At 38.1% G+C, this 27,604-nt stretch overlaps 1 protein-coding gene across 7 annotated transcripts in view; it reads left to right on the top strand.

Moving 5' to 3' along the window:
* Positions 1–27,604, top strand: part of slc12a7b (solute carrier family 12 member 7b) — a 38,260-nt gene that overhangs the window by 7,323 nt on the left and 3,333 nt on the right. For 2 of the 7 annotated variants that reach the window (XM_088402258.1, XM_088402257.1), the window contains exons 2-23: positions 12,096–12,190; positions 13,678–13,809; positions 14,168–14,314; positions 17,560–17,614; positions 17,691–17,821; positions 17,903–18,144; positions 18,511–18,722; positions 18,807–18,974; positions 19,065–19,163; positions 19,841–19,898; positions 20,379–20,553; positions 20,623–20,741; positions 20,842–20,940; positions 21,273–21,392; positions 21,561–21,665; positions 22,435–22,603; positions 22,691–22,886; positions 22,959–23,128; positions 23,254–23,385; positions 24,601–24,708; positions 24,976–25,092; positions 26,525–26,700. In XM_088402258.1, coding sequence (XP_088258384.1) covers positions 12,096–12,190; positions 13,678–13,809; positions 14,168–14,314; positions 17,560–17,614; positions 17,691–17,821; positions 17,903–18,144; positions 18,511–18,722; positions 18,807–18,974; positions 19,065–19,163; positions 19,841–19,898; positions 20,379–20,553; positions 20,623–20,741; positions 20,842–20,940; positions 21,273–21,392; positions 21,561–21,665; positions 22,435–22,603; positions 22,691–22,886; positions 22,959–23,128; positions 23,254–23,385; positions 24,601–24,708; positions 24,976–25,092; positions 26,525–26,700 — 3,025 coding nt within the window. Of the gene's footprint in view, positions 1–1,078; positions 1,412–7,835; positions 8,043–8,684; positions 8,703–12,095; positions 12,191–13,677; positions 13,810–14,167; positions 14,315–17,559; positions 17,615–17,690; positions 17,822–17,902; positions 18,145–18,510; positions 18,723–18,806; positions 18,975–19,064; positions 19,164–19,840; positions 19,899–20,378; positions 20,554–20,622; positions 20,742–20,841; positions 20,941–21,272; positions 21,393–21,560; positions 21,666–22,434; positions 22,604–22,690; positions 22,887–22,958; positions 23,129–23,253; positions 23,386–24,600; positions 24,709–24,975; positions 25,093–26,524; positions 26,701–27,604 lie in introns of those variants that run through there. The other 5 variants (XM_088402261.1, XM_088402260.1, XM_088402259.1 and 2 more) reach the window with 4 other exon arrangements.

Genomic DNA, 27,604 nt, shown 5'->3' with positions numbered 1-27,604 from the left:
CAAGATAGCGCTGTGCAGGAATGAGAAATTTCACATTTTAATCTTGCGATCTTGTGTGAGCTCTCGTCTCCTTCCTAATATTCAAGTATTGCCATAAATCACATTATAGATGTACTGTATATACTGTATTGATGTAGCTTGGCGTACCCAGGAATGTAATTTCTACTCTGAAAGGTCACATGGCATTTTTGATTGCCCATTATGTCTGACATTGCCTGTGCTACAGGCTTGATTGTGTTACTAAAGGGCAATACAATCAGGCCCATACTAGAGGGAGGCGTAACAGCATGTGAGCTGTGCTCAATACATCACATGCTTGCTTGTTGAGTGAGAAGATGGCTTGTACGCACACAAATACTTAGATACTTATGACAAAGTGTTTGCCAGAGTGCATAACAACGTCAATGCACTGCAGACAGCTCCACAAATATTACAACTTGATGATTTTCCTATCTCTGGAATTTGTTGTGACCAATGTAGCAGTTTGCGTAGTTAACTTTTGTGCAGTTGGTGTTGGATTGAGTCCCACTAAATAAATTCCTCATTATCACCCTGGGATGAATATTGACCACTCTAGGGTGTAATCCGAGTGTAGTCAGCAGGGCTAGACTTCCTGGTGCATATGTAGAATAGGAAATGGACGGCTGCAATCATCGGTAGCCATTGTTCTCTAAATAGGATAAGAAATGCGGTGTATTTAATGCATAACTTTGCAATTTACAGACTTTGCCCTGCCCTTTGTTTCAATGCGCATGGAGTCAAATAACACTGCATAGGAATTGAGGAAATGTTATACTCAGTGTGCGTCCTTGTGAGGAAATCTCTTTTTGTGGATCACTCTAAACTTCCTTCTTTCTTTGAACAAAAGCTGACGTTGCTGACCACTGCCCTCAGGCACTTGAGGGGGGAAAAAAAAATTCACAGGCATACTCTCATACACACTAGCGTTTCATGTTTTTTTGCTAGCTTGTGTGTAAGTGTGTGTGTTTAGGTTCTGCCCCCCATAGGGGCGGGTCGACTCTGGTCTTCCTTATTTGGATAACGGGGTTGTGGATTTCCCGACAGAGCAGTCTCCTTGTGATAGACAAAACTTTTGAAGACCCTGGAAACATACTACAGAATACCAAAGCTGAGTGTATCAGGAAAAACTCATATGACAGAAAAAAAAGAGAGCTAAGGTGAAAGTGAAAACAGCTGGACGATCGAAGGGAGGGGACGAGCAAAACGGCAAGAGGCAGAGAAGGAGATAAGGCTGTGGCAACTGGGAGACACTGAGAAGGAAGCACATGGTGGAAAATGCCTACTAATTTCACCGTAGTCCCTGTAAAGGACAACTCAGAAAAGGCAAAAGATAGGATTGAAGAAGAAGATGGGAATGAAAACAATGAGAAAGAGAACGAGGATGATGGAGGTGAGGGTTGATTTTTTTTTTATTGCATCTTTGGGATGGATGATGAGTCGTAATTATGAGTCATTGCTGAAGTGATTTTCCAAATGATGTCATTTTCTCAGGATCATTGTCTTGATTTATTTCCTGCTAAAAGGGCATTCATGTTCAACAGAATGTCTTTGACCTCAATCCTTTCTCTTCTACCCTTTGCTTTAAACTACCTCTACTCATTTGTCACTAGAAAATACGGTATTTCCATGATCAGTTTTCTCAGAGCAAAAACTGTCAAGATTATCTTCTGCAATCCACCCTCCATGGTATGAGGACCTTGCTCGTCCGAAACTCGGGGTATGCAAACAACATGTTATCAAAACCTTTATATAATGTTTTGTTCAGCCATGACACAATCACATTCCAAACCTTCTGGCTCAGGACAATAGATTTTAGGAACTTTGTGGAGCAAGGTCCCTGGCATATCTATTGATTTACAATGAGTGCAAGCAATCTAAACTACGGCCCTAACCTTTAATATTTTGTCCAGATTGTATTACATCAGATTGTTGTTGGAGAATGTGTTTTAGTAACAGCACTTCACATTTGGCTGGGTAAATCAGATACCCAGTGTTAAGTATTTACCGTGGTGCTACAATTACAGCTTCATGCTTGTAAGAAATTTTATAGACTCCAGGTAAGAGAGAACTGTTTTATTCTGACCAAAGGGTAAAGCTATTTTTGAATGTGTGTGTGTTTTTTTAATGCACATAACTTAGAAGGAGGTGACAAAACTGAGAAAAAAAACAAGCAATAAACTGTTTTATTTTGGGAAATTTCCATATATAGGCCACAGAGGTTTCTCAGGGGCACCGGTGTATAAAGTACACTGGGTTACAAAGTGCTTAACTGCACATTAAGAGAAACACATCAATGTAGCAAATAAGTCAAACTTGATTAAATTTCGATTCTAAATTGAGACCTATTAAGATTGTATTTTTGGTGCTATGTAATAATTTGTGGAAAGATGGGAAGTACCAAATATTTCCTCACCACACAATGAAAGTAAATAGGAAGTAAATTGAAATAAAGATGACTAAGTGAAATAGTGACATCCATCTAGTACCATAATGTCATTTTTTGAGAAAATGAAAGGATTTTAAGTGCGCCTGGAGCTAGCTTGTATTGTATACGGTGTGTAATGTGTGATCCCTACAATGGAAACATGCTCAAATGTATTTACTATATCAAAACAAAGACACCAGTTTCTTTTTCAGACATAGCAAAAATCATGAAATAGGTTCATATTTGGTTAAATTAAATGAGTAAGATCCAAGGGAGGGTCTGAAAGCATGTTGTTGCCTCATGAGTATTGGGGTGGAAGGGTTGTTAAATAGCAGTTACTGCTATTGATTATCCTTCTGGCTAGCTTCCCGTTGGTTGAGTAGGGGGAGGTGAGACACCACCCTCACGTTGTATATACAGAGCACAGACAGTTTTTTGTCTTACTTCTCCTTCCCTTTCAGTGTTGTTCCGTCTTTCTAGTTACCATGGTTTTCAGACTATAAGACACACCTAAAATTCTTTATTCTTCGCAAAAAAACAACAGTGCAACTTATATTCAGGTTCACTTTCGGGATGGATGTTGGCTTTTTAGTCTAATTCCTCCCTAGATACTTCCATCATATGGCCTGTGGAAAATGTGGAAAATTACATCTGTCTACAAAAATAACATATTCGCAAACATGCTACCTTGATAGATTGCTTAATAAAGTTGACATATTTGCTGTACTGGTTTATTTCCTTTAATGTGTAGTAATGCGCCTTACACACATTGCACCTTATAACATGGTGCACCTTATAACATGGTGAGCAATGCAAATCAAACATTCTTAAACTACAGTAGATAGACTGTTTAAATGGAATAGATGGTGTCTTAAAATCCAGTGTGGCTACTGTTCCAGAAAATATGATGATTAGAGACAAAAAAAATCTGTTTTCGGGCCATTTTAGGCACAAGGTGCAGTCTCAATGAACAGATTTGACGAGTGAGTACGTTCATTGTTTGTGTTTTATAAATCCCACTTAATTGTAAGGCAGCACATGTCCCACTGTTCGATAATCTTCTTGGTTTGGTTAAATAATAGACAAGAGTAGCATGTGCTATCAAAGGTACACATCATTCTAGCTGCGTACAACCAGACTATGCCTGTAAGTACCACCTCCATAATGGGATTTGTGATCTGTAAATTAGTGACGGGCTTCATATCATGCCAATAAAAAAGAGATTGTGACCTGTTTGTGACTCAGAGAAGGTAGCATTACTAGCACACTTATAATAGTTAAAATGTTGTCCTCCATATAAGTAGCATCACTTTGAGCAAATGTAAGCTTTGCTTTTTTTTATTTTTAACCCTTTCACATCTCTCATCTGTTAAGGCTAAAGGCAATTTCATTCATTACTTTCTGACTGTTTCTGTTCGGACCACAGTTGCTCTCTCTATTAGCCCATCTGCCCTTGACATACATTTCCTGTTTATACCCTAAATGTGGTTCTGTTTAATAATGTTTTTCTTCATATCTTTTTTCCCCCACACTTGCTTTCCTGTTCTCAGAGTATTGTCTTAATAAATGGGTTGCACTTGTGTTCAGCTGTCCCAGAGAAATAGCAGTGTTGGTTTTCAACTGTACAATTTTACTGGGTTTAAAAAAGGGAAGCGGAAACAATATACCATATTCCTCTGTTTACAAGTCGACCTTGTGCATAAGTTGAGCCCTCCCTCTTTTTTTTTTTTTTAAACTTCAATTTACTTTTACAAAAATGCGAGTATAAGTCTACCCCGTGCTTTAGCGGTTACACACATCATGGCTGTTCAATTAAAACACATGAAATTACAGTACTTTTAGATGCATTTCTTCATTGTTTATCATTGTTATGGGGGGGGGGCGGAAACGAGACAAGTGTGAGCACGCATAGATGCAAATGCTTTTTTTTTTCTCCACAATTTCAGCTTTTTAGACTGAGTACTTTGTAAAAACACAATCTTCATGTCCACCATGAGTGCAGCTGTATGAGAGACTGGCTGAAATAATTTCATACTTATATGTCATCATGATTCCTTTGACCCATTAACATACAATGCAAACTTCAGTCTGAACGGGGAACAATTTACGACAGTTGGACCAGGTCATGAAAAATGCTGTAGCAACACATTTTCTGAAAAAGACGGGAAAGTCCCGTATTTGTTCCAATTGTGTTGATTTCTATTCCCACATTTACAGTAAGTGAAGTCTTTCAGTGAGAAGAGATCAGTAAATGCAACACAGACGCCAAATTGTTGAGGAAGAACTTGAAATAAACTAACAATGTTTTATGTAGTTTGTGTAATATATATATATATATATATATATATATATATATATATATATATATATATATATATATATATACATACTTTTTAATTTTACAAAAAACAGATCAGTGGTAATGCACGACAATTTGTTCATGACTTATCATTGACTCCATTTTTAGAATTAAAATAAATAAATAAATAAATCTAACCATAACGTCAGAGGGTTCAGCTCTTTCTGGCTGCTTCCTGTTTCCACTTGACAAATCTCCTCCTTGCCTGCTCCCTTCAGCCAATGTGGTCTGTGTGATAAGACCCACACACACTGTTTGTTGCTGTATTTAATTTCTCCTTTTATTTTTTTGTATGGTGATGTTTGTTGTAGGCTCTTTTTTCAAATTAACATGTTTGACTCTTCCTTTTGATTGCCTACACGACAAACGTTTATTATCTTATATTGTACTGTACATAGGATAATCAGGTGCGCCTGATGTATGGATGTTCTGTTTTTACCTTTAATTGAAATTCCTTTGTATTTAGTTTCACCTTATGGTCCAAAACATAAGGTCTACTAAATCTGATCTGTCTACAATTGATTAGATATTAGCAAAAATACTTAAAAAGTTAAATCTCGAAATGAAGTTGAATAAATGTTGAATTGCTGCACTGGTTTGTTTCCTTTAATGTATAGTAATGGGATTTGCAGTTTAACCCAGTGTGTGTTATAACCAAGGGCGCCCCATATTTAAAAAATTCCCAAAACAGATCTGTTCAATTTAGAAACTGTCTAAATATCCAGTTCACCCTATGGCTTGACGAACACTGTACAGATGATTTGTGCATCAGAAAATCTTTTTTTCTTTTTAATTAATTATCAAAAAACACTGAAATGTAAAATACTACAGCTTTGCTGTGAATTTAGCTAATATGTCTTCTACACGTTCTGTCCCTTCTCAAACAAGTATATTTACTTCCATATACTTTAAAGCATTTAATTATTTCAGCTTCTGAAGGATTGATTTCTTATAGTCTTGTCGTTTAAAATCACTTTTACAGTCATGTTTAAGATCCACTGAACCTAAAACCCTAAAGAGACACAGTGCACTGTGGCATGTGTTACATAACTGACTATGTTATTTGCTTTAGGGTTTAGGGGCCGAGGATATCATTAAAGTGGAACGTACAAACACATGCATATGCACTCACACACAGTGAAATTGCAGCCATCTGACACCAAACCAAGTGGAGCTTAATACGATTAAATCCTTTTCCTGAGTGATTTTATAGACCCTCTCAAAGCTCCAGCCTTGACACATCTAATGATACCTTCAGCAGATGTTCAATGGTTGGATTCTATTTCATGAATTCTGTGATTCGATGATCCTTGGTCATTGAAACAATGCTATGCATTACTTTATGTGATTGCATACTTTTCCAATGCTAATCATTGAGTTGTCACTCGGCATTCAACTTTAACCCCTGTGCAGTATTTTGATTATTTTTGGGACATTTTCTTTCAGATCATTCCCGCAGTTTTTTAGCCAAGGGATGGCACACTCTTGGTAGTGTGATAACTAAGTGGTCATGTCATGTGCCGTGAACTTTGCAATGTTGTCACCATCTGGGTGAAAACTCAGCTCCCTGGTGCCTTCTTTTAATAATGTGAATTGCCTTTGATGTAAAGATCAAAAGATTGGACAAAATACTGCACAAGGGTTAAACCTGTGTTTATGTAGACGGCCCTGGAGTCATGGCTCAATGTCTCACCTTGAAAACGAGCCAATGTGCCCCAGCATGGTGTAGCACACTCACCTGACTGATAGGTAGCCCATGGCCAGAAGACTGAAGCACAAGTCCACATTCAAGCAGTCTGTGGCTAAAGGCCAGGCGCTGTAGCCCGGCATGGCTTCTCTGTTTTATAAAAAGTTCAGGATTAGCCTAATCTGGTTAAGTGATTTGAGTGCACTTCACATGCTCTTAGACAGACAGATTAATTAGCAGCTAAAACAAAGGTGGGGTCATAGAGCAGAGGGATGACTTCCTGGAGTACTCAGGTTGTCTTGACTCTCCCTAGTGAATAATGTACATAATGAGTTCATATTAAACTGCGTGTTTCAAGAAATCTGTCTTGGCCGGTTAGCTATCATCCAATCTGACTCGTCCTCTTGTCAAACACAAATCTCTCTGTGATACTTGTCAAACACACCCATCTCTGTGAAACCCATTGACTTTCAGTTTGATGTAATTTCAAATAGAATATTTATTATCAAACAGGTATAAGCCCTGGAAATAAAAAGACAATATACAACTACTTTTAACAACAATAGCAGCTAGCCAGCTAGCTTAAGTTCTTTTGCTAGCAGCTAGCATCCAACCCGACTGCCCAATGTCTCAACAACCTCAAGATCATGACTGCTCTCATCATCAGCGGCTTGCTAGCTTGCTCACAATTTGTTTGGAATATCTTGTGAGATGTAATATGCTTTTAAGATCCTGCGAAGTATCACCTCAAGTGCTTACATCTTCACCAATCGATTGTCCGCCTCCACCTCTGGTGGCCTAAGTTCATATAATCGATACCACTGCTCAATCTGGTTGCAGATATGTTTGAAAAAAAAATACATTATTAATTTGACATAGTTTTTAAAATGAAAGTAAAACTGCTTCATAAAACTCATTTATGAAACAAATAACAATTTCTGGCATTTTTTTTTATATTGTTTGTTTCACTGTTACATTTGCTACAATCAAGTAGCATTTTGATCATAGTAGTTTTAAGTCTGGAAGGAGTCGTGGAAAATAAAACGGCAGTTGAATAATGGATTTCTCCAATACTTCCTGCCTGGAAACTCTTTAATGAAAGCCTTCCGCTTCCATCACTTTCTTTGCTCCTCCCACTCAGTATGCCCGTTCACACATATGTACCTAAGTGTTAATGTGAGTAGAAGGGATCAGAAGCTCAGGGTGATTGAGGGAAAGCATGCGCGTGAGCGTGCATGAGGGCGCGTGTGCACGCCGGTCTCGGTGGGAGGGTAACGGGTGCTTTGTGAAGCATGGCTGTCGCTGACATCGTCATCACAGGCCACTTTTCACACACACGCACAAACCCAGTCACAGAAATAGCTGATCCTCACATTATCCACACAGCACAGGCAGCATTCCTGACTTCTGCACTTCACAAACAATATCGCTATACTTTGGACCCCTATTACTGGAGTTCCCTAGGGACTACTGTTAGGACCCCTCCTCTCGTGAACCTTTTTAAGCCCTGCTCCTCAAAATGGAGCACAGGGGAGGCTCTCGTCGGAGGGGTGAGTTGAATAATTTTCCGTTGATCCTGGTATTTTTATTTACACTTATTATATTTTAGCCGAATTGTTCAAATGGTATTTTGCTAGTTTTCCTGTATCATTTTTCCTTGGAATAATTTGCCAGATCATTTACAGCTTGCCTATGTGCATTAGGTTTCTTAATTCTTGCTTAAATGGTTGTCAACGCCAAGCTAAATTTGTGGATAAAAAGGAGTTTTGATACTTTCTTGTAATTTTTTTCTTTGACTGAATTGCTGATTACATTCAGCAGGACTGCTACATACTGTCTGTTGTTGTTTTTCTTACACACAACATTCTTTTTTTTTTAATATATATAGTAATAAAACATGTCAATGATGCTGACACCAAGGTCAAGTCAAAATCGGTCATTTTAATGGGAGCGATTTTTGATTCGAGACAACATCTGGGACTTATAACATCTCCAGTACACTGACAATATAGTCACTCGCTTATGTTTGTACAGTGCGCCATGAGCTAACTCTGGCAGCGTTAGGCAGCTTAGGCATCATCACAGTGCGCAGCTTAGCCGATATAAATAGGATGCCTGGTCATTTATTACCACAGTGACCAGAGAAGCTGACCTAACCATTAACGGATCTTCAATGTTCCCGCTACTTGATGACGAACCCGTACCTATCAGTAAGCACTGAGCTAATGAATTCTGTCCCTCGCTCAAGCTATTCAAAGCTTCTTTTAATCAGAAATGTCACCATCAACACAAAACTGAAGAAAAAAAATTGTCACTGACTTTAATTAGCCGATTAAAAAGGCTTTTTTTTCTGAAATTGTGCCCACCAATTTTGAAGAACACTTCTTATTTGTGAAGAATTTCTGCGTTTGTTGTTGGTTCACGACGAGCATCCTTGCTAGCTGCTGCCTCAAAAACATTTTTGGCTTTGAGGCAGCATGTTCACTTGTCATTTTTCAATGAAAAGATTGTTTGAAAAAAAACTTTTTTTTGTTTTTAAATCATTTGTAATCATTTTTGTAATCATTTGTAAGCACATGTACTGAATTTTTCTGACCATTCGGTGACAATAAAAAGTCCTTTCTTTTTTCTTTTTACGAAAAAACAATAATAACTGCATAAGGCCAACCAAAAGGTGCACTGTCGGTTTTTTATAGAATAAAAGGATTTTAAGTGTGCCTTATACTGAGAAGAATTCCCCCCATATAACTTAGTCCTGGTCTAACGTGTCGTCTTCACAGACTTAGTGCAGGCATTCAGCTGTATTTATTGTTATGTTAAATAATATCATATGACATATAAGTCCTTCTGTGTCTGCTATGATTGTTCTTGGTCATCTGTTAAGTATTTGGATGGATTGTTAGTTACAGTATATCATCATGGGAATGAAAACAATTCTGAAACTATTAATGCATTTTGATCGATTACCCAATAATGCATTGCATACGGAATGAAAAAGGTGGTTCATGCTAGAGCAGTACACACAGAACACTCAAAGAAATGTTTTAAGATATCACATAAATACCTTGCTTGTCTTGGCATACAGTCAGATACAGTAGCTAGCATACAGTGTGTGTGTAGCTGCTTCTCGTGGCTTCTCTTGCAAGCACAATAGATACCTGCTGGCTTGTTGCATTTTTTGGCTAATGTTACTGAGTGTGCTTTAAGTGGTTTGATGACGCTCCAAGTGGAGTTTACCGTGAAACCAGACCACAAAAATATTTAGAGAAATTGTATATTTAAATGCAAGACATACTTCATTATTAAATCCTCACCAGCGCTATTAATGTTAAAGTTAAATCCCATTACATGCTAATTGGAAATTAGCATTGACTTCCGATATAGGAGCGCACACAGGCTGGTAATATAATGTTTCAAGGCACATTTTATTACCAAGCTGTAAATATATGGTCCCATGTTTAGGGTACAAATGTATATTAGCACCTGGATTGCTAATGCTGCTTGCTTGCCGTCAGTAACATACTCAAAGGATGGGACTATTTATCACATTACCTATGCATTTGGCCTCCACTATCAGCATTTGTTGGTGCCAGCCCTTTTGCTTGGCTCCTATTACTGTTGCAAGTGCAACACAAGGTCACTGGAACAGTTATTGACAGGGAAATGGAACCACGTAGATATTTTTTGGTTCGTAGAAATCGGACTCCTGCTTTCCTTGAGTCCAGTATAATGTTACCAATAATAAATAATGGGTGTGTCATATTACAATTGTGTTACTTAAAAAAAATTGTTAAATTATTTTAGAACTGCATGTCATTGATTTAAAAATATGGTATTGTACTATCAAATGTCATTGATCACTGGGGCAAAGTGCTGCAGAGTACAAGGACATAGTGACTTTCCCTGTGATTACACCAGACTAAGCCACGGTGCAAGCCTCTTATTCACCATGCTTCTGCATCAAACAGTAAAAGATACCCATCAAATCCCTGCACTCCAATGCAGCTAGACTTCTGTAGTTGGATCATCTGACTGAAAAGGCACATGGAAGGGATATAGCAGATGTGAGATGTCTGCCCCATTTAACCAGTCTACTTGTTGAAAATTTGTTGAAGATTTAATTTTTGTCCGTGTATTTGGGCCAAATTTTTGTCCATGCTTCCTAATATTTCATTTCTTGTAGTAGTGTATTTTTCGAACGGGAAGCCATAACTTTTTCCTCATGATTTGAGCCCTGTGAGTTATAGTCCAGTGCGGCTTATCTGCAGTTTCGTTTAGATTTTTCTGCTAGCCACCATGAGTAAATCCATCGGTACAGCAAATTCATGTATCTGCTTAAGGTGTTAATTTGTGGAACAATTGAAATTGAAAAGATGTGAATCAATGGCTGTATTCACAAAACGTTTTAAAAATGTACAGGTATCTTCATTCTGTTGAAGATACAATGTTGCTGTAAGCAGGCAATTAAAAAAAGTTTAAAATAAATGAAAAAACTTCCATATCCCGTCTTTCTGTTTAAATATCTGATGTTATGATCTATGGCTCATATTCCAGTACAGTTTATATGTGACATTTCTTTTTTCCGCTCAATTATTGCTGGTGCGTGCTATATACTGTTGCGGCTTATAGTCTGAAAAAATATGGTAACTAAATAGGTCAGTATTCTCATTTGGTATTATTAGCATTCCTTACATCAGCTTTTTAAAATGATTATTATTTAAAATTTCTAGCTAACACATTAGCTGTTGATGGAAGACTTTAAGTACACAGAGCTAGTTTACAAGCACATACAGTTCCTTAAATAATATAAGTAAAGTCATAAAGAATGTGTTTTGGATTTTTCTTGTATGTTGTATGGAAAGTAAATATTAAAAAAAAAATCCAACTAAACCACAGACAGTTTCAAAGTTCAGCCATTGAGGGTATTAGTGGTTAGTTTATAAACTGTTAAATGGGTAACATTTGATGTGCCTAATTGTTTATAAGTGCTGCTGTGTCCGTTCCCATCCTCCTCTTCAATATATTGTATTTTGTGTTTCATCTTTGCGGTCACTTAGTTTATAAATTATTAAATGGGTAACATTTTATGTGCCTAATTGTTTTTAAGTGCTTTTTTGTCCGCTCCCATCATCCCCTTCAAGATATTGTATTTTGTGTTTCATCTTTGTGGTCACATTCACATTACTCATCTAATTCTTTTCATTTGACTGCTATATGTGTTCAGCATTAGGATCAATTTGGAAGAGAGGTCAGTGAACAGATAATAATAATAACAATGCTCTGTTGAAGATAATGATGGTAAATAATGCCAATGTGATACCAGAGCATTTAAAAGGCACTTTGACTTTAGTTACTGATATCTCACCTTGACTGAAGTCACCAAATCTCCAAGGATCTTGTTTTCACAGTTCCTGAAAATTAGAATAAATAGAAAAGTAGAAATAAGCAAAGAGCTACTTTGGCCCAAATACAATTTCTGTTATATTATCTGCGATGAAGCAAGAAGCAGCAGTGTTTAGCAGACATGACTGGTAATATTTGTTTTGCTTTTAGCCACTCACCAGATGGAGGCCCTAAAGACAAACTGTTTTGCGCTTCCACAGGTGACGGTGTCCCAAAGGAAAACAGTCCCTTCATCAACAACACAGACAATGACAAAAGCAACAGTTACGATGGCACCAACATGGCACTTTTTGAGGTAAATCATCTTTTGATTTTTTTCGCCATACATACCACTCTAGCTTTGGCTAGCACAAACAATGTTTTCAGTTTTACTCTCCATCACACCTGATTCAAATGATTAGAAGCTTGCTAATGACTGGAGTTTGGCACCTGTGCCTAAAAGGGATAGTCCACTTATTTTGCCATTTTTAGCATGAACAAGTTTGATGACTAAATTCTTTTCGTGTACAATTAATACTTTTAAAACCTCTTATTGCCCCTTACTGAAAATGACATCATTTGTGCTGATGGCTCAGGGAACATCCAATCACAGCTCAGCTTGTGACTATCACATGACCAACAGATGATTTGTGATTGGACGTTGGGCACAGTTGTTTTTTTTTTTTTTTTTTTTTGTCCACAACAAGTGTGTTTTTAACTGTATTACTTGTACACAAAAATGATTTAGACAACAAAATAATTATGGACAAAATTAATACAATTAAAATGAATACATTGAATACAATTATTTTACTAATGAATGGCTAAATAAGTGAACTATTACTTTAAGGGGGAAAAGGTTGCATGCCAGCAAATTAATTCACTAAAAAGTTTAACTTTAAACTTACTGTTAGTTCTTCCTGTTATGGAAGGTACATCAATTTATGTTGTACACATAAATAATTGTAGGTGGGTTTTAAATTTAAAACAATAACACAAATAAAACAGAAAAAATGCTCAAAAAAGATGCTCAAATTAAAAAATTCTCCTGATTAAATGATGCAAACATGGATGAGTTTATATACCCTGATATATTTTTCCAGGTGAGTCTCCGCCAAGTACTTTGCGCTGCCATTTGGCCAACCTTGCTGTTCGGTAATCGCTGAACTTGGTATTGACTTAATTAGAAGGCATAACCTCCACTTTATAAACCCTACAAAAGCCTGATCAGGTCATGCTGCTCAAAAGGTTCAGATTGTTTTTTTTTAAACCCCTGCCAAGGATTATATTTCATTAGCACCGGTTTCATTGTTTCTCAGTGACTTCCAGCATAGCCCATTTTTGTAAATATATATTTACCTATGTTTTTAGATTTCTTTTAAGGACGATGCAATTGGATTTATATGTGTCTACACATTTATACAGTCATAAAATGTATTGCATTAAACAAAAAATCACTTTTATGCCATTTTCATTCAAATTCATAATTCAAATCTCTGGCCAAATCATACGGCACATTTTAAGGTATATATCAAGGTTAAAAATGTTACAAAAATAAAATAGAAAGCATTTTAATTCAGATGTAATGCTTAACACTTAAATCTGGCCAATGCCAAGTATTTTATAATGTAGCTTACCTGTCGTGTAATTTATTCTATATGTATGATTTCAGTGGCAAAAAATATGTTTTTGTTTTCACTAAGAAAATCGCAACATCAAGATTATGAGAGAAATGTGAAAAGGGTTTTTTAAAAATGGTGTTATTATTGAAAGATAAATTAAATCCTCTTTTTATTCTCGCAGGAGGAGATGGACAGCAACCCCATGGTGTCATCGCTTCTTGATAAACTTGCAAACTACACAAATCTCACCCAGGGAGCCCAGGAACACGAGGAGGCCGATGACGACGAGGGCTCCAAAAAGAAAGCTGTCAAGGTGATTGAATGTACTGTCATGTGTTCCATGTGCTGATTTGAATGTCCTCATGAGACCCAGTTTATTAATTCGTGTCTTCTGTAGTGTACATGTCTTCATAGTCATTAGCTTTTGATTCATTGGAGCTCCCCTCCTAATTCCTAATGTGCTCACTAGAAGACATCCTGGCCTTTCTATTGAAGTTCCATGCGCTGTCTTGCTGAGACAAAATTGACACAACAGAGGACACACATTTTTAGGCTGATCCTTGGGAGGAAATGGCCAGTCTGTCTTTGAGGGGACACATTTTAGTATTCTCAGCTAACACCTGCTTTCAACATAATATGGAATCGCCTGACCTTATTTTCCGTCTCTTTAGAGTCCTCAAATGGGAACCTTCATGGGCGTCTATCTCCCCTGCCTCCAGAACATTCTGGGGGTCATCCTTTTTCTCCGCCTTACTTGGATAGTCGGCACAGCCGGCATCTTGGAATCTCTGGCTATTGTTGGCTTGTGCTGCTCATGTGTGAGTATCCAACAACAAAATATTGAGCGTTTTTGTTTCAGCCTCAAGGGTGCATTTAGATCAGTGAAAAAAAAAAATGGAAAAGAGGCATCTGTTAAATATGGCCTCTCTGTTAACATGTGTGTTTTATCAAGTGATTCAGAGCAGTCACATGCATGATTATATAAATTCATGTGTGGGTGGGTTACCGCCTATGTGCCGTAATGAAGGACCAACCTTTTTCCACTCCCCGCGCTTAACCCATAATCCCTCCATCTGCAAAGTGTCAGAAATACTGCGATGTGCACTCTCACACACTTGCTGATATTTCCCAATCCCGGGGCAGACAATGGATTACCTCAGATTAATCATGGAAAGTACATGCAGAAACCCTTGGTTGCAATCTCGGGATGTTTTTTTTCTTTACTTTCCTTCTGAAGGAATGCTTCCCGATTTATGACAAATGCCTTCACATTTTGCAACATGTGACAGACATTTAAGGTTAAATAATAAACATAATAACATCGAAAAAATAAAGGTCTCAATCCTGTAATTGCGATAGTAAAAAGTGTTTGTGGGGAAAATATGATGATTAGGGGAAAAAAAATCTGTGTATTCGGGCCATAAGGGATAAGGTGCAGTCTCAATGAACAGTTTCAATGATGAGTATAGACCAGGTAACAGACTCTTATACATGCACTTGAAAGGTTCGTTGCTATTACATAATGAATGGTCATTTTCTCTACTTGAACCAAATGCTCTGCAGTATTTACATACTCTGCATTATTTACATGCTCTGCATGCTTATAGGTCATCGTTTGTGCGTTCTAGTCCAGCTAACGTTCCAAGAAAAAAAAAAAAGCAAAGGTAAAAGCAATATGAAGGTTTTGAAATGATTTACTATATTTAACCTAAAATGAGACATGGTTGCCAGAAATAGACTTTTTCTTTAATGACACAGAATATGTAGGGCCACAAAATTCATAAGAACCTTTTTTGGTAACATCGGTCAAGCTTCTTGTTGTCTGGTGGAATTCAAAGCAGAGACTCAAAACTGCCCCATTTGGAAAGTAGAGAATGGAATTTCTGGAGAAATTGCACTTGAAAGTTGAGCTGTTTATTGTAGCAAATACCCTGATGTGGAATGATATGGAATAATATTGTATGATATCGAATGACAGTTTGGTTTAGATTTGTCAAATATGTAAGTGTAATTTATTCCCTTAATTTTGGGCTTTAGAAAATTTTGTGATTTTTTATGAATTTGGATAATAAATGAAATGGCTTGAATCATCTGAACATGATGAAATTTTAACCATTTGAATCTGTCAAGTAATGTTGAAAGAATATTGGAGAATGTCCTAATATAACTTAGTGTGTGAAAAACTGAAATATGTGCAAAGATTTGGCATGTTGACAATCGTTGAATGTTTTGAATTTCAAATAGGAAAGATGTCAATCTAATGTTGAATGTGCCATCGGAATGATTGGCAAATAACCTGTAGGAAGCTGTGCCATATTAGGAATTTTGAGGCGCAAACTTAAAATTTTAGGAAAACTGCATTTTTGGAATGAGAAAAATAGAAGCAGACTTTGTGTGATTTTTTTGGAATATGTTGGAATGGTGAGAATCTGTTGAAAAATGCGGAAGGAGTTGCATGTCAAAATAGTGTGAGGAATAAGATAAAAGAATAAAGTTAATGGTGAGGGCCTTCAGGCTTCAATGTACAATAATTCCTCTAGAAGGATAGTTTTGCTATGAAATTAATAAAAAATACATCTGTCTTTTTCATTTATATAATGGAAGACTGAGATCATTTTTAGTGTTATTGAACTTCCTATTACTTTTCTTCGTGGTACCTTAAATCAGGTATTCCTGGTAGAGCGCAAGTAAAGTTGGATAGCTGCTTTGGATTTAAGAGGAAGTGAACGGTAAAATTAACTGCTAATTGGCTTTACTCCAGCTTGTCTGCCGTTTTAAACCGGATGGTCGACAACGAGTCAGAGGTTTATCTCGGTCATGGATAGTCACGACTTTGGCCCTGCTCAGGTTCCCCTTGCTTTCGCTTTCTCCATTCTGGTTTTTCGTTATCTCACCTTCGTGTATCCACCCCCCGTCTTTGTTGTTTTTAATTAATTTAACCTCCACTTCTCTGCTATCTTCCGTCCTGCCCTTCGTCTTATTAAGAAGCTTTTGGGTCCCGCTGCATCATGAAGATGTCCGCTACACAATCACTGATTTCACAGAAAAGCTTGTATCCATTACCAATCCAAGAGATTTAGAGCATAATCCTTTAAGATGTGTTTTAACAGACTAAATGAGTGCTTAACTAGGCCAAAGACTCCCAACTGTGTATATTATATAATCATACCAGCATGGAAATGGTAAGAAAGGAATGAAAATGAAAGTTTTTACCTGTGCTCCAAATATTACAGTTCAGTCATAACATGTCATATGATAAGTCATAACATGTCATATGATAAGACAAAAGAAACAATAAATATAGATGTTTTGAATAGTCACCAGTGAAAAGCTTGAAAATGCCCTTAAATCATCTGTCATAGTAATTACAGTATTTGGTTAACAAAAAAATAAAATAAATAACTATTGACAACAATGTTTAATCATTTACATTCTTCTAAGTAGGAACCTTTTGGTATTCAGAAACAGATTTATGGCAAAATGGCCACCAACTGAGGTGGGTAAAAACAGGTGGATTTTGCTGCTTAATTAATATTCCAAAGTTGCAATATGAATCAGAGTGCCATGTTTAGACACATGTGACTACATAGAAAATATTACTGTAAAGAACAATATTGGGTTGACTTCTCTTTTAGAACATATTATCATTTTTACTTTTTTTTGACAAAAAGGAACGTTTTTCCATGGTTCATCATTTGTTGTCCGATGAATTTGTGCTTTCTTGTGACATTGTAGATGATTTTGTTTGGTCATGTGACATTTGCAAGCCGAGCTGTGATTGGCCATTACCTGAGCAATTTTTGGTCAACAGCTAGTGGCAAAATGAGATGAATAAAAATGGATGGATTTTGATGCTCAATTCATATTTCACCAATACAATATTAATCCTAACACCTTGTTTAATGGTGGTGCACAGCTTATATTATTGTGAAAAAAAAGAGTTGACTTCCTCTTTAATAGCTTGAACTTCCTGATTTCTTATGTGTTATGGGAGCTTCCAGTCTTTTTTATTGTGCATTATGTATTGTAAATGTATTGATTTGAGTTTTTGTTCTCCTTCCAGACCATGTTGACAGCCATATCCATGAGTGCAATTGCTACAAATGGTGTTGTGCCAGGTATGATGACAATTAATTAAAAAAGAAAATAAATATATATATATTTTCCCAATTTTTAACTTTTTTTCCCTCACAGCGGGAGGCTCCTACTATATGATTTCCAGATCACTAGGCCCAGAGTTTGGTGGAGCTGTAGGTCTCTGTTTCTACCTGGGTACAACCTTTGCAGGCTCAATGTACATTCTGGGTACCATTGAGATTCTGTTGGTGAGGAAATTTGACATACATCCATTGTAATTAGCAATTTTTTTATCTCAATGCTGATTTGCAACATCTCTTCCCCTTTAGACCTACATTGTGCCTAAGGCGGCCATCTTTGTGGCAGAAAAGAAGGAAGATGAAGGTGACGCCCTCCTGAATAATATGCGCGTCTACGGCACGTGCTGCCTTACGCTGATGTCCGTGGTTGTCTTCGTCGGAGTCAAATATGTCAACAAACTTGCGCTGGTCTTCCTGGCTTGCGTCATTCTCTCTATCCTTGCCATTTACGCTGGAGTCATCAAGACCATCTTCGAGCCACCTGACTTCCCGTAAGTCAACTTTACATCAGTATATATGTGTTTAAACCGTGGGTGTCAAACAAATGAGATTTTTTCACACTGGAGGGTATTTTTGCACATGCCGGTTTCATCGTAGAGGAGTTTTACTGGAGCATGATTTTTACCTGTCCTACCCGTCTGAGAATAGATTTCCCGTCATGCGGCCACTGAAGTGAAATGACCTTGTCACTCCTGGTTTAAACCTTTCTAGGAGCCACCATTTCGAACTTTTGGTGATCACTTTTGTCAAATAAGATGAATTCATGTTGATTAACACAGAAAAGTAGATCCATCAGGAAAATTAGCTAGCACACGATTAACATAGCTAACTCCTGCTCTCTTATTTTTTCATCATAGTGTTTGTATGTTGGGAAACCGCACCCTGCAGAACCGCGACTTCGACAAGTGTCTTAAAATGGACATCATTGACAATGTAACCGCCACCAGCCAACTGTGGAAGCTGTTCTGTAGCGGGACCGAGCTCAATGCGACCTGCAATGAGTATTTCATGAATAACAACGTGACCCAGATTCAAGGCATCCCCGGACTTACCAGTGGGGTTATTTCAGGTTTGAACTCAGACATTCGGGCATTAGTTACATTTACAAAAAAATGCATTTGTTCCTGAGTTTCTGTTAATATGATTATTTCAGAAAACATGTGGTCGGAATATGGCCCGCTGGGTATGTTGGTCGAAAGCAAGAAATTGTCATCTGAGGGAGGAAGTGATCCCACTCAGGACATCTACCTCCCTTATGTCGTCAATGATATTGCTTCCTTCTTTACTTTGCTCGTCGGTATCTACTTCCCTTCTGTAACCGGTGAGGAAACTACCAACCATACACTCACATAATACCCCTCAGTGGTTGCGTTTCTAAGATTTCATTCGTTTGTTTTTTCTGACCTTTCAGGTATCATGGCTGGTTCTAATCGATCAGGCGATTTACGGGATGCCCAAAGGTCCATTCCGGTTGGAACCATCCTAGCTATCTTTACCACCTCCATCATCTGTATCCTTTTATTTTCTTACTTAGATACTGAAATTTGTTTAACTGATGTTCTGCTACCCTGTTTTAAAATCATCGCATATCGTAATTCAGATATTTTTTGGAGGCAATAAGGCACAGTCTCAAAGAACGTATCTGTTTTTGCAAATGTTCACATGTACAGTAGGGTGCACTGGGTTAAAGGGTTACATTAGGTTCTAAAGTTGTCACCTTTAACATGTTTATCATGTTTATGTCACCTTTTGTCATCTTTGATTCTTTAGTTTGCTTTGTAATGTCAAATAAGATTGATGTCTGACATATTTAACCTCTAGGTTCTCAGTGACACATCAGAAGGTCAAGTTCAGCTTTCAAGATGTTATGTCAAGCTGTTTTACTAATTTATATCATTTATTCAGAAAACTATAGTTTTTCAAGGCTACACCTGAGTCTAGCTCTAGTTTCTGAGTCTAGTTTTTGAGTCTAGTTTCTGATTCTAGTTCATGTTTCCATGTCAGGGTTCTAAGTGTAATTTCTGAGTCTAGTTTTCTGAGTTCCAATGACCGCTGTGGCGACATTGGACTTTTGTGTGTAAAGACATTCGGCTTTTCTGCTTCTGGGTTCAAATTTAGCACATCACGCCTGCTCTGGTTACACTGGAATAATATAACATTCATATTCTCCTGAACAGTTTGCCTCAGATGTCACCTGTGTCGTGCTCTTTGGTGCCTGCATTGAGGGCGTTTTACTTCGGGACAAGTAAGACTTTAGCACACACATTTAGAAATCATTAGAACTTATTTAGAAATCTGCTAGTCATTCATTAGACCTACAAGTAGACTTTCTTCATCCTTTTAGTTCAGGACAGAATGTGTGCTTTTTTCCTGATGTGGAGATGTTTTTGTTCATGAAAACCTGATCCAAATAAATGTATACATTTTTTTTTTATAAATGATTTAAAAGGCAAAAATCTTCACAGAGACAGACACGCCACTGCATTAAAACATATTGTGACCCTTTTCAGTTCAAATTGAGGTCATGAAACAAAATTCAGTATGATACCTATTTGTAAAACATATTACAAAAAAAATGTTTGGAGCTTGCTGATGTTTGTCTATGGTGTGATAAAACGTAAAATCCATATAACAGAATAGTTATCAACTGGTATTTGGAAAAGCGCCAACATGCCATTCCTACACGTTTATGCAGCAGTTATGCATGTCTTGTTTTCTCTTGTAGGTTTGGTGATTCTGTCAAAGGCAACCTTGTTATTGGCACGCTGTCATGGCCTTCACCTTGGGTCATTGTGATTGGCTCCTTCTTCTCTTGCTGTGGCGCCGGACTCCAGAGTTTGACGGGCGCCCCGCGCCTTCTGCAAGCCATCGCACGAGACGGCATCGTGCCCTTCTTACAGGTGAGACATAAACTATGCAGTCAAAACGGACAAACCTTTTGCCTGGACACTTTCCCATGTGCTCTTTAGGTATTTGGTCATGGGAAGGCTAACGGAGAACCGACATGGGCTCTTCTACTGACCGCTGGGATCTGTGAGATTGGAATACTCATCGCCTCTTTGGATGCCGTGGCGCCGATCCTGTCCATGTGGGTTGCCGAGATTTGAATGTTCAGTGTTATCGCTGAATATTTTGTAAAATTACAATGAAGATGACATACGGTATATAAACGTATTATCTTCCGACAGGTTTTTCCTTATGTGCTACCTGTTTGTCAACCTGGCCTGCGCAGTTCAAACTTTACTGCGAACACCAAACTGGAGACCACGCTTCAAATATTACCACTGGTTAGTGATCTATTCTTGGGCATGAAGAGCCTACACAATGGAAAAGTAAATCAAGACGAGTCCGATGGCCTCTTGGACTTTCATTCACTTTCATTCACACTCCGACACAAACTCATCCCGATTAAGATTAATTCCGCAACAAAGCCTGCAGAATATTCCAGCCAACAATTTCATCACTTTACCCCAGTTTTAAGCCTCTCAGCTGTCCATTCCGAAATGGGTTTATTTGTTTCTGCACTAATGAGGCAAAAGCATGACACCGTTCTATAAATAGATGGAATTTGTAATGAATGAGTGGATGTCAGTTGTTAATTGTGTTTTTTCTTCCACAGGGCTCTGTCCTTTCTGGGAATGAGCTTGTGTCTGGCACTCATGTTCATTTCGTCTTGGTATTACGCCATTGTTGCCATGGCCATCGCCGGGTGCATCTACAAATACATTGAATACAGAGGGTGAGAGGGACTTCTAACATATATATATATATATATATATATATATATATATATATATATATATATATATATATATATATATATATATATATATATATTTTTTTTTTTTTTTTTTTTTTTTTTTTCCTATTATTTTGTTTATTTTTTTCCCATTATTTTGTTTATTAGGGCTGAGAAGGAATGGGGCGACGGTATCCGCGGCCTGTCGCTGAACGCAGCTCGTTTTGCCCTCATTCGTCTGGAGGAGGCTCCTCCACACACCAAGAACTGGAGGTACGCCTTTTTCTGATTTGTGCCGTCTGATTCTGTGCTAGACTGGGGTAAATGAAATCGAGACAAAAAAAGTGAGTGAATTTGCGTAATCTTGTTCTTCAATATCTAATTTAAAAGACTGATTTGATAAACCTGCAATCAGACTTGTGCTGGCATGCAGGCCTAAAGCAGAGGTCGTACATTATTGCTCAGGTCCAGGACAAACTCTTGAACCAGAAGGACAGTTTACTTCTTCTCTATAAGATTGTAGTTGTTGATTATCTCATTTGCTGTGTAGAAATAGGAAAAAATATGTTATAGAGTACTGTATTTTTTTTTATTATATGGTGTACCAGATAATAATATGCAGTCTCAATGAAGAGATCAATTTGGGGGAATTTCCATATATATTTCTGAAATGGGTTACAATAAGATCCAAAGAGTTTTCAGGCGCAGCTGGTTATAAGGTGCAACATGTTGTTATGTGCACATTACTATACATTTAGGGAAAACAAACCACTACAGCAAATCAGTCATACATTATTAAACTTCATTTCGACATGCATACATAGAGTACACCTGATTATAAGGTACAACTTTGTTTTTTTGGTTTTTGTTTTGTAGTTAAAGGATTTTAAGAATACTTTTTAGTCCAAAAAATATGGTATGTTTTCTTGGCATTTTTTTTTTAATTCATTGAATCCATGTCACTTGATGGGTCATTGGAAATCTTCCAGTTAAAGAAACACCCAGTGAAAAAAAAAAATTGTTTTTCTTTTAATATATCCAGACCTCAGTGTTTGGTACTACTCAACCTGGACTCAGACCAAGCTGTCAAGCATCCTCGCCTGCTGTCGTTCACGTCTCAGCTGAAGGCAGGGAAAGGCCTAACCATAGTGGGAAATGTATTGGAGGGGACTTTTCTCACCAAAGAAGCTGAAGCAAAAAAAGCCGAGCAGGTATAACTGAATATATATTCGAAATATCAGTATATTAGTGTTTATATTTATATGTGTAACATTTTTTTCATTTACAATTTGCTCCAGAACATAAAGTCTTCCATGACAGCGGAGCGGACGAAGGGCTTCTGCCATGTTGTGGTTTCTTCCAACCTCAGAGATGGGGTCTCTCATCTTATCCAGTCAGCCGGCTTGGGAGGAATGAAGCACAACACGGTCCTAATGGCCTGGCCGGGAACCTGGAAGCAATCCAATGACCCACAATCATGGAAGAATTTCATAGGTACGGAGCCAGACAGTGTGAATGGGAATAGACATTGAAACTGTGATCGAAACGTCGTGTGTTTTTGTCCAGAGACGGTACGGGAGACCACATCTGCTCACCAGGCCTTGCTTGTAGCTAAGAACGTGGACAGCTTCCCCACCAACCAAGACCGCCTCGGTGAGGGAACCATTGATGTGTGGTGGGTGGTTCATGATGGAGGTCTGTTGATGCTGCTGCCTTTCCTGCTGCGACAGCACAAGGTAGCTTATAACCTGCCGTGGTTTCGATTTTCTACTCCTACACTTCCTCTTTGTAGGCTCTGAAGGTAGAAAAGGACACAATGGACAATAAATAAAGCCCATTTATTTCAACAATTTTCTCTCAGGTGTGGAGAAAATGCAAGATGCGCATTTTCACCGTGGCCCAGATGGATGACAACAGCATACAGATGAAAAAAGATCTGCAGACGTTCCTTTATCACCTGCGCCTGAACGCAGAGGTTGAAGTGGTGGAAATGGTAAGACTTGTTCTACTTATTTGATTTATGAGGCGATGCATGCTTTTAAATAAGACGTTTAATTCAAGGAGACTTGATATAAAGCAGGCATGTCCAAACCTGGTCCTCGGTGGCTGCTTTCCGGCATGCTGATGAGCTGTTCATTTGAAACAAGTGTGTTGGGAGGCCGGAACCTCAAAAACATGCAAAATAGTGGCCCTCGAGGACCGTGTTTGGACATGCCTGATTTAAAGGGATACTAAACCTATTTTAGCCATTTCCAACAGAAAAGGTTAATATTTTGACGAGAATTGGTTTGAGATGGAAATTATTTTTCATCTATAATTCATTCCTTTAAAAAACATTTTTTCACTTGCTCTCAACAAACAATGACATCACATGTGCTCAAGGCTCCGGTAATCAGAGCTAACCTGTTTTCCGGGATTTGTCTTGTGTCATTGATAAGCTGAGCCGTGATTGATTGTTATCTGTGCCCTGCATATATTTGATGCAATTTTGAGTCGATAGCAAGTGGCAAAATGTGTAACTCTACATCAAAACACACCTGATTAAAAGCCGCAATGGCTTAATAAAAACAACTTTTGTACATATATTTGCCGTTTTGGATTAATCGCCATGAGTCTCAATTTTTGAGTGGGCTAGTTGTAAGGAAAGAGCTCTCGGATTTTTGAAAGCATTTATTTACTTCACATACCATTCGATTTTTTTGCACTGAAATGCACAATACACAGTGTCCTGGTATCCTTCTTAGCTATTCTTGTTGTCACACTAGGCACATTCACTGATGACCTTAAAGCAATGTTGCACTGCAGAGATGGCTGCTTTTCTTGCACTGGGCCTCATTTAATACAACTTAAGTAGCTTCTTTTTTTTTTTTTTTTGCGCTCTTGCTTGTGCTCTGCCACACGGTTTCACAAATAGCTGATAAATATTTAGAATGGCCAACTTTCGTTGGTCCACCACTGTGACATGTTTTGTAATCTCCTTGGTCAGATGTGACGAGACTGGGCGAATGTATTGAAGTGCTATGGTCAGAAATCCTTAATAAACCACATCACACTAAACAACAGAGTTGAAAAAATGGAAAAATACAGCATCTAATATTCTGAGATAGTATCTTTGTACTGTTGAAAATGGCAGAATAAGTCAAGTATCTAATTTAAACTGAACGTCATTGTGACTGGTGGTGGGGATGTTTTGCTCTGTTGTGCGCAGCATGATAACGACATCTCAGCCTTCACCTATGAAAAGACTCTAGTGATGGAGCAGAGATCTCAGATGTTGAAACAGATGCAGCTATCCAAGACTGAAAGGGAGCGAGAGGTACTAGCCACTGTTTATTTTTTTGTTCTCCGTGTACAAAATATATGAATGTTTTTTTTTGTTTTGTTTTGTTTTTTAACCTGTCGATAAGTAACACACATCCAGCATCATTGCCTTCTGTTATTGTACAGATCACCACTGCAATCAGTTAAAAGCAAAACTAAGGTCTCAACTTTATATCCACCATCGCAATGACACTCATTGACAGTTGGTCCAATTTCCTTTTTATCTGCAATCACCTTTCGGGCCTATGCCGCCACTACTCAGATTCAGAGTATCACTGACGAATCACGTAACTCAATCCGGAGGAAGAACCAAGGTGCTGCCGAGGGCGCAAGCCTCAGCCGGCAGTCCTCTCCGACGGAGGACACACAGGAGGATGAGGTAGTGGATTTCGTCAACCCCCACTGTCCCTACCAGGCTTCACAAAGTGTAAAACTTGTCTACAGTGCAGCTCTTGTTATTATGCCAAATTGTTTGTCATTCTGAACGTAAGTCTTTTTCTTTTAAATTATTTATAGCTGGCATTAAAATAGTTAAAAACCAGCGCTGGAGATCACAAATTCTCAAAAGGGGGTATGTGAAGGCACTTCAGAGGATACGTGAGACATTCTAAATGTTTCTGCAGGTCTCAGCAAATCTAATTTAATGTTTCTTAATAACGTGAGAGGAACCGTACAATTTTCTCTTCAAATTAAGAGCAAATGAATTGGAACATAGAGCAACTTGTTGCTATATTGTGTTATAATGACTCCCTTTTCCGTTTTTTTGTGATGCAATTTTCCGACAAAGGCGTCATTCTCGATTCCGATGATGATGGCGGTAGGAAGAATACTGCAAGGTTTTTTCGCAGTTGACAGGTTTTTTTTTTCAGTGTTAAAAAAAATGCCAGTGCGAACAATAAATCATGATAGTAAACAAACCAAACAAATTGCATGATTTAGCATTTTTGCAATAGATCAGAGAAACAAATTGTCGAAGCTGAGCACAACCTTGCTGCCATAATCTATGAAATCAATACCTGTGAATTTCCAGATCGTTTAGATCAGTTCAACATTTGTATTTGTGATTATTTTTTCCAATCAGCTTTATTGAACTTATCTTAGCATGTTCAAAATGTACCAGAAGAGCTCTGTGGTGCTTTGTGAATACCGACCCGTCACACCCCAAGAATGCTGCCCAAGCCCGTATAATATCCACCCTAAATTCAAAATATCCCTGACCAAAGAATGGACAGTATTGTTAGCAAAAAATGACCTCACTGGTTTTTTTTTTATTCCAAAGGGAGGTGACAACATCTCTGATTATTTTTTGCCTTTTTATAAAACCAAATATTGACTAAGTAAGCTTTTGGATTAATCTCCACTGGATCCAACAATACTCTCCATTTATTGTATACAGTCACTGCCCTATTTACCCCACCTCTGTTTGTTCTTATGAGTTATTATGTTGCAGTTTAGTTGTACAGGGATTGTTGTTGTGAATAACTTTTTTTTTTTTTTTTAATGAATATGAGGAAATAACTTGGTCAGAAATGAGTGAATGTGGCCCGTTGTCTTATGTTCACTGTTTTATATTGTATAGTGGTCTCCGTGCCTGTGTTTTCCCATGTTTATAACCCGATGTTCTCATCCTATGCTTTGGATTCCTTCAGTATTTTTCACCACTTTGTGTTTGTTCCCTTTGTGGACAATCATCCAATCTTCCCAGCGTCCCTTCAACTATTCTTTCGAGGACACTGATGTTCTTTCTTCGTGCTACGTATCGCACGCATCCCCCTCTGTGTACATTTTCAAGCCATTTCCATCTCCGGCAGGCCCAACTGATCCATGACAGAAACACGGCCTCCCACGCTTCCATGAACGACAAGTCCGAAGCGGTCCCCGACCGGGTCCACATGACCTGGACCAAGGACAAGCTTTTCACCGAGCGTAACCGCAACCGCGAGACCAACTCCAACGTGGCCATGCGGGACCTCTTCAACATGAAGCCGTAAGTCGCCTTCAGCTGATAATGCCTAAAATTCAATTGTGTCAAAATGGATAGAAAAGTAGCCATTGGAACATGTGCATTGCAGTGAGAGAATATGTCATTAATGTAAAAGATTAGGTTCTTAATACGAGTCAAAAGTAAGGTGTGATTTAGTGCTGCAAGTTGCAGAATCTGGATCAGCCACAAATAGTTTAGTCTTTGACCATGCAGTCCACCAAGTTATAAGGTGCACAAGTTGTAAAGCGCTCCAGGTTATAAAGCACACCGTATTATAACGTATATTGGGTTATAAGGCGCACCATTTATGAGGTACACCAGTTTGTAAGGTGCACTGGGTTTTAAGGCACACAGAGTTAAAAGACGCACCAGGTTATAATGTGCACCGGGTTATAAGGCCGCATGTTGAGTCGATTTTTTTGGAGAACAATTAAAAGATTCCCCCTTATAGTATGAAAAATATGGTGAGTGATGTCATACATGAAGATGTTACAAATTCAGAGATTTTGGAAGGTGTCATAGTCATAAAGTACTTTTTCTTTAGCAGAATTTTGACTCTCTTTAGAGGGTCTTTTGTCCTATACACAAACTCCTCACACACCAACAAGGCGCAAACCAACAATACAATGATATAAAAAAAACCTTTGTGGTTGGAGAACAAATCAGCAGGACTATTCATCTAATTGTTGACTGATGTGCACAAATGTCATCGCCGCTACCAAAGCGGCTTGTGCGCTTCGTGGAAAGATGATGATGACAGTGAAATGAGACAAATTTGCATGGCATGGGCATTCAGGCTTCACTGGTTCACCTTTTCGATATTAGTGCACGACTAGCCCCGCCCCCATTCAGCCCACGTGCACACGATTGTGGACTAACTCCTTGTCTATCGTTATGAAGTCATCAC

The sequence above is a fragment of the Hippichthys cyanospilos genome, chromosome 19 (assembly GCF_059441005.1).
Source record: "Hippichthys cyanospilos isolate Australia breed blue-spotted pipefish chromosome 19, RoL_Hcya_1.0, whole genome shotgun sequence".
NCBI lineage: Eukaryota > Metazoa > Chordata > Actinopteri > Syngnathiformes > Syngnathidae > Hippichthys > Hippichthys cyanospilos.
Note: the sequence above shows the minus strand (reverse complement) of the source record. Positions and strands in the feature narration are given on the sequence as shown.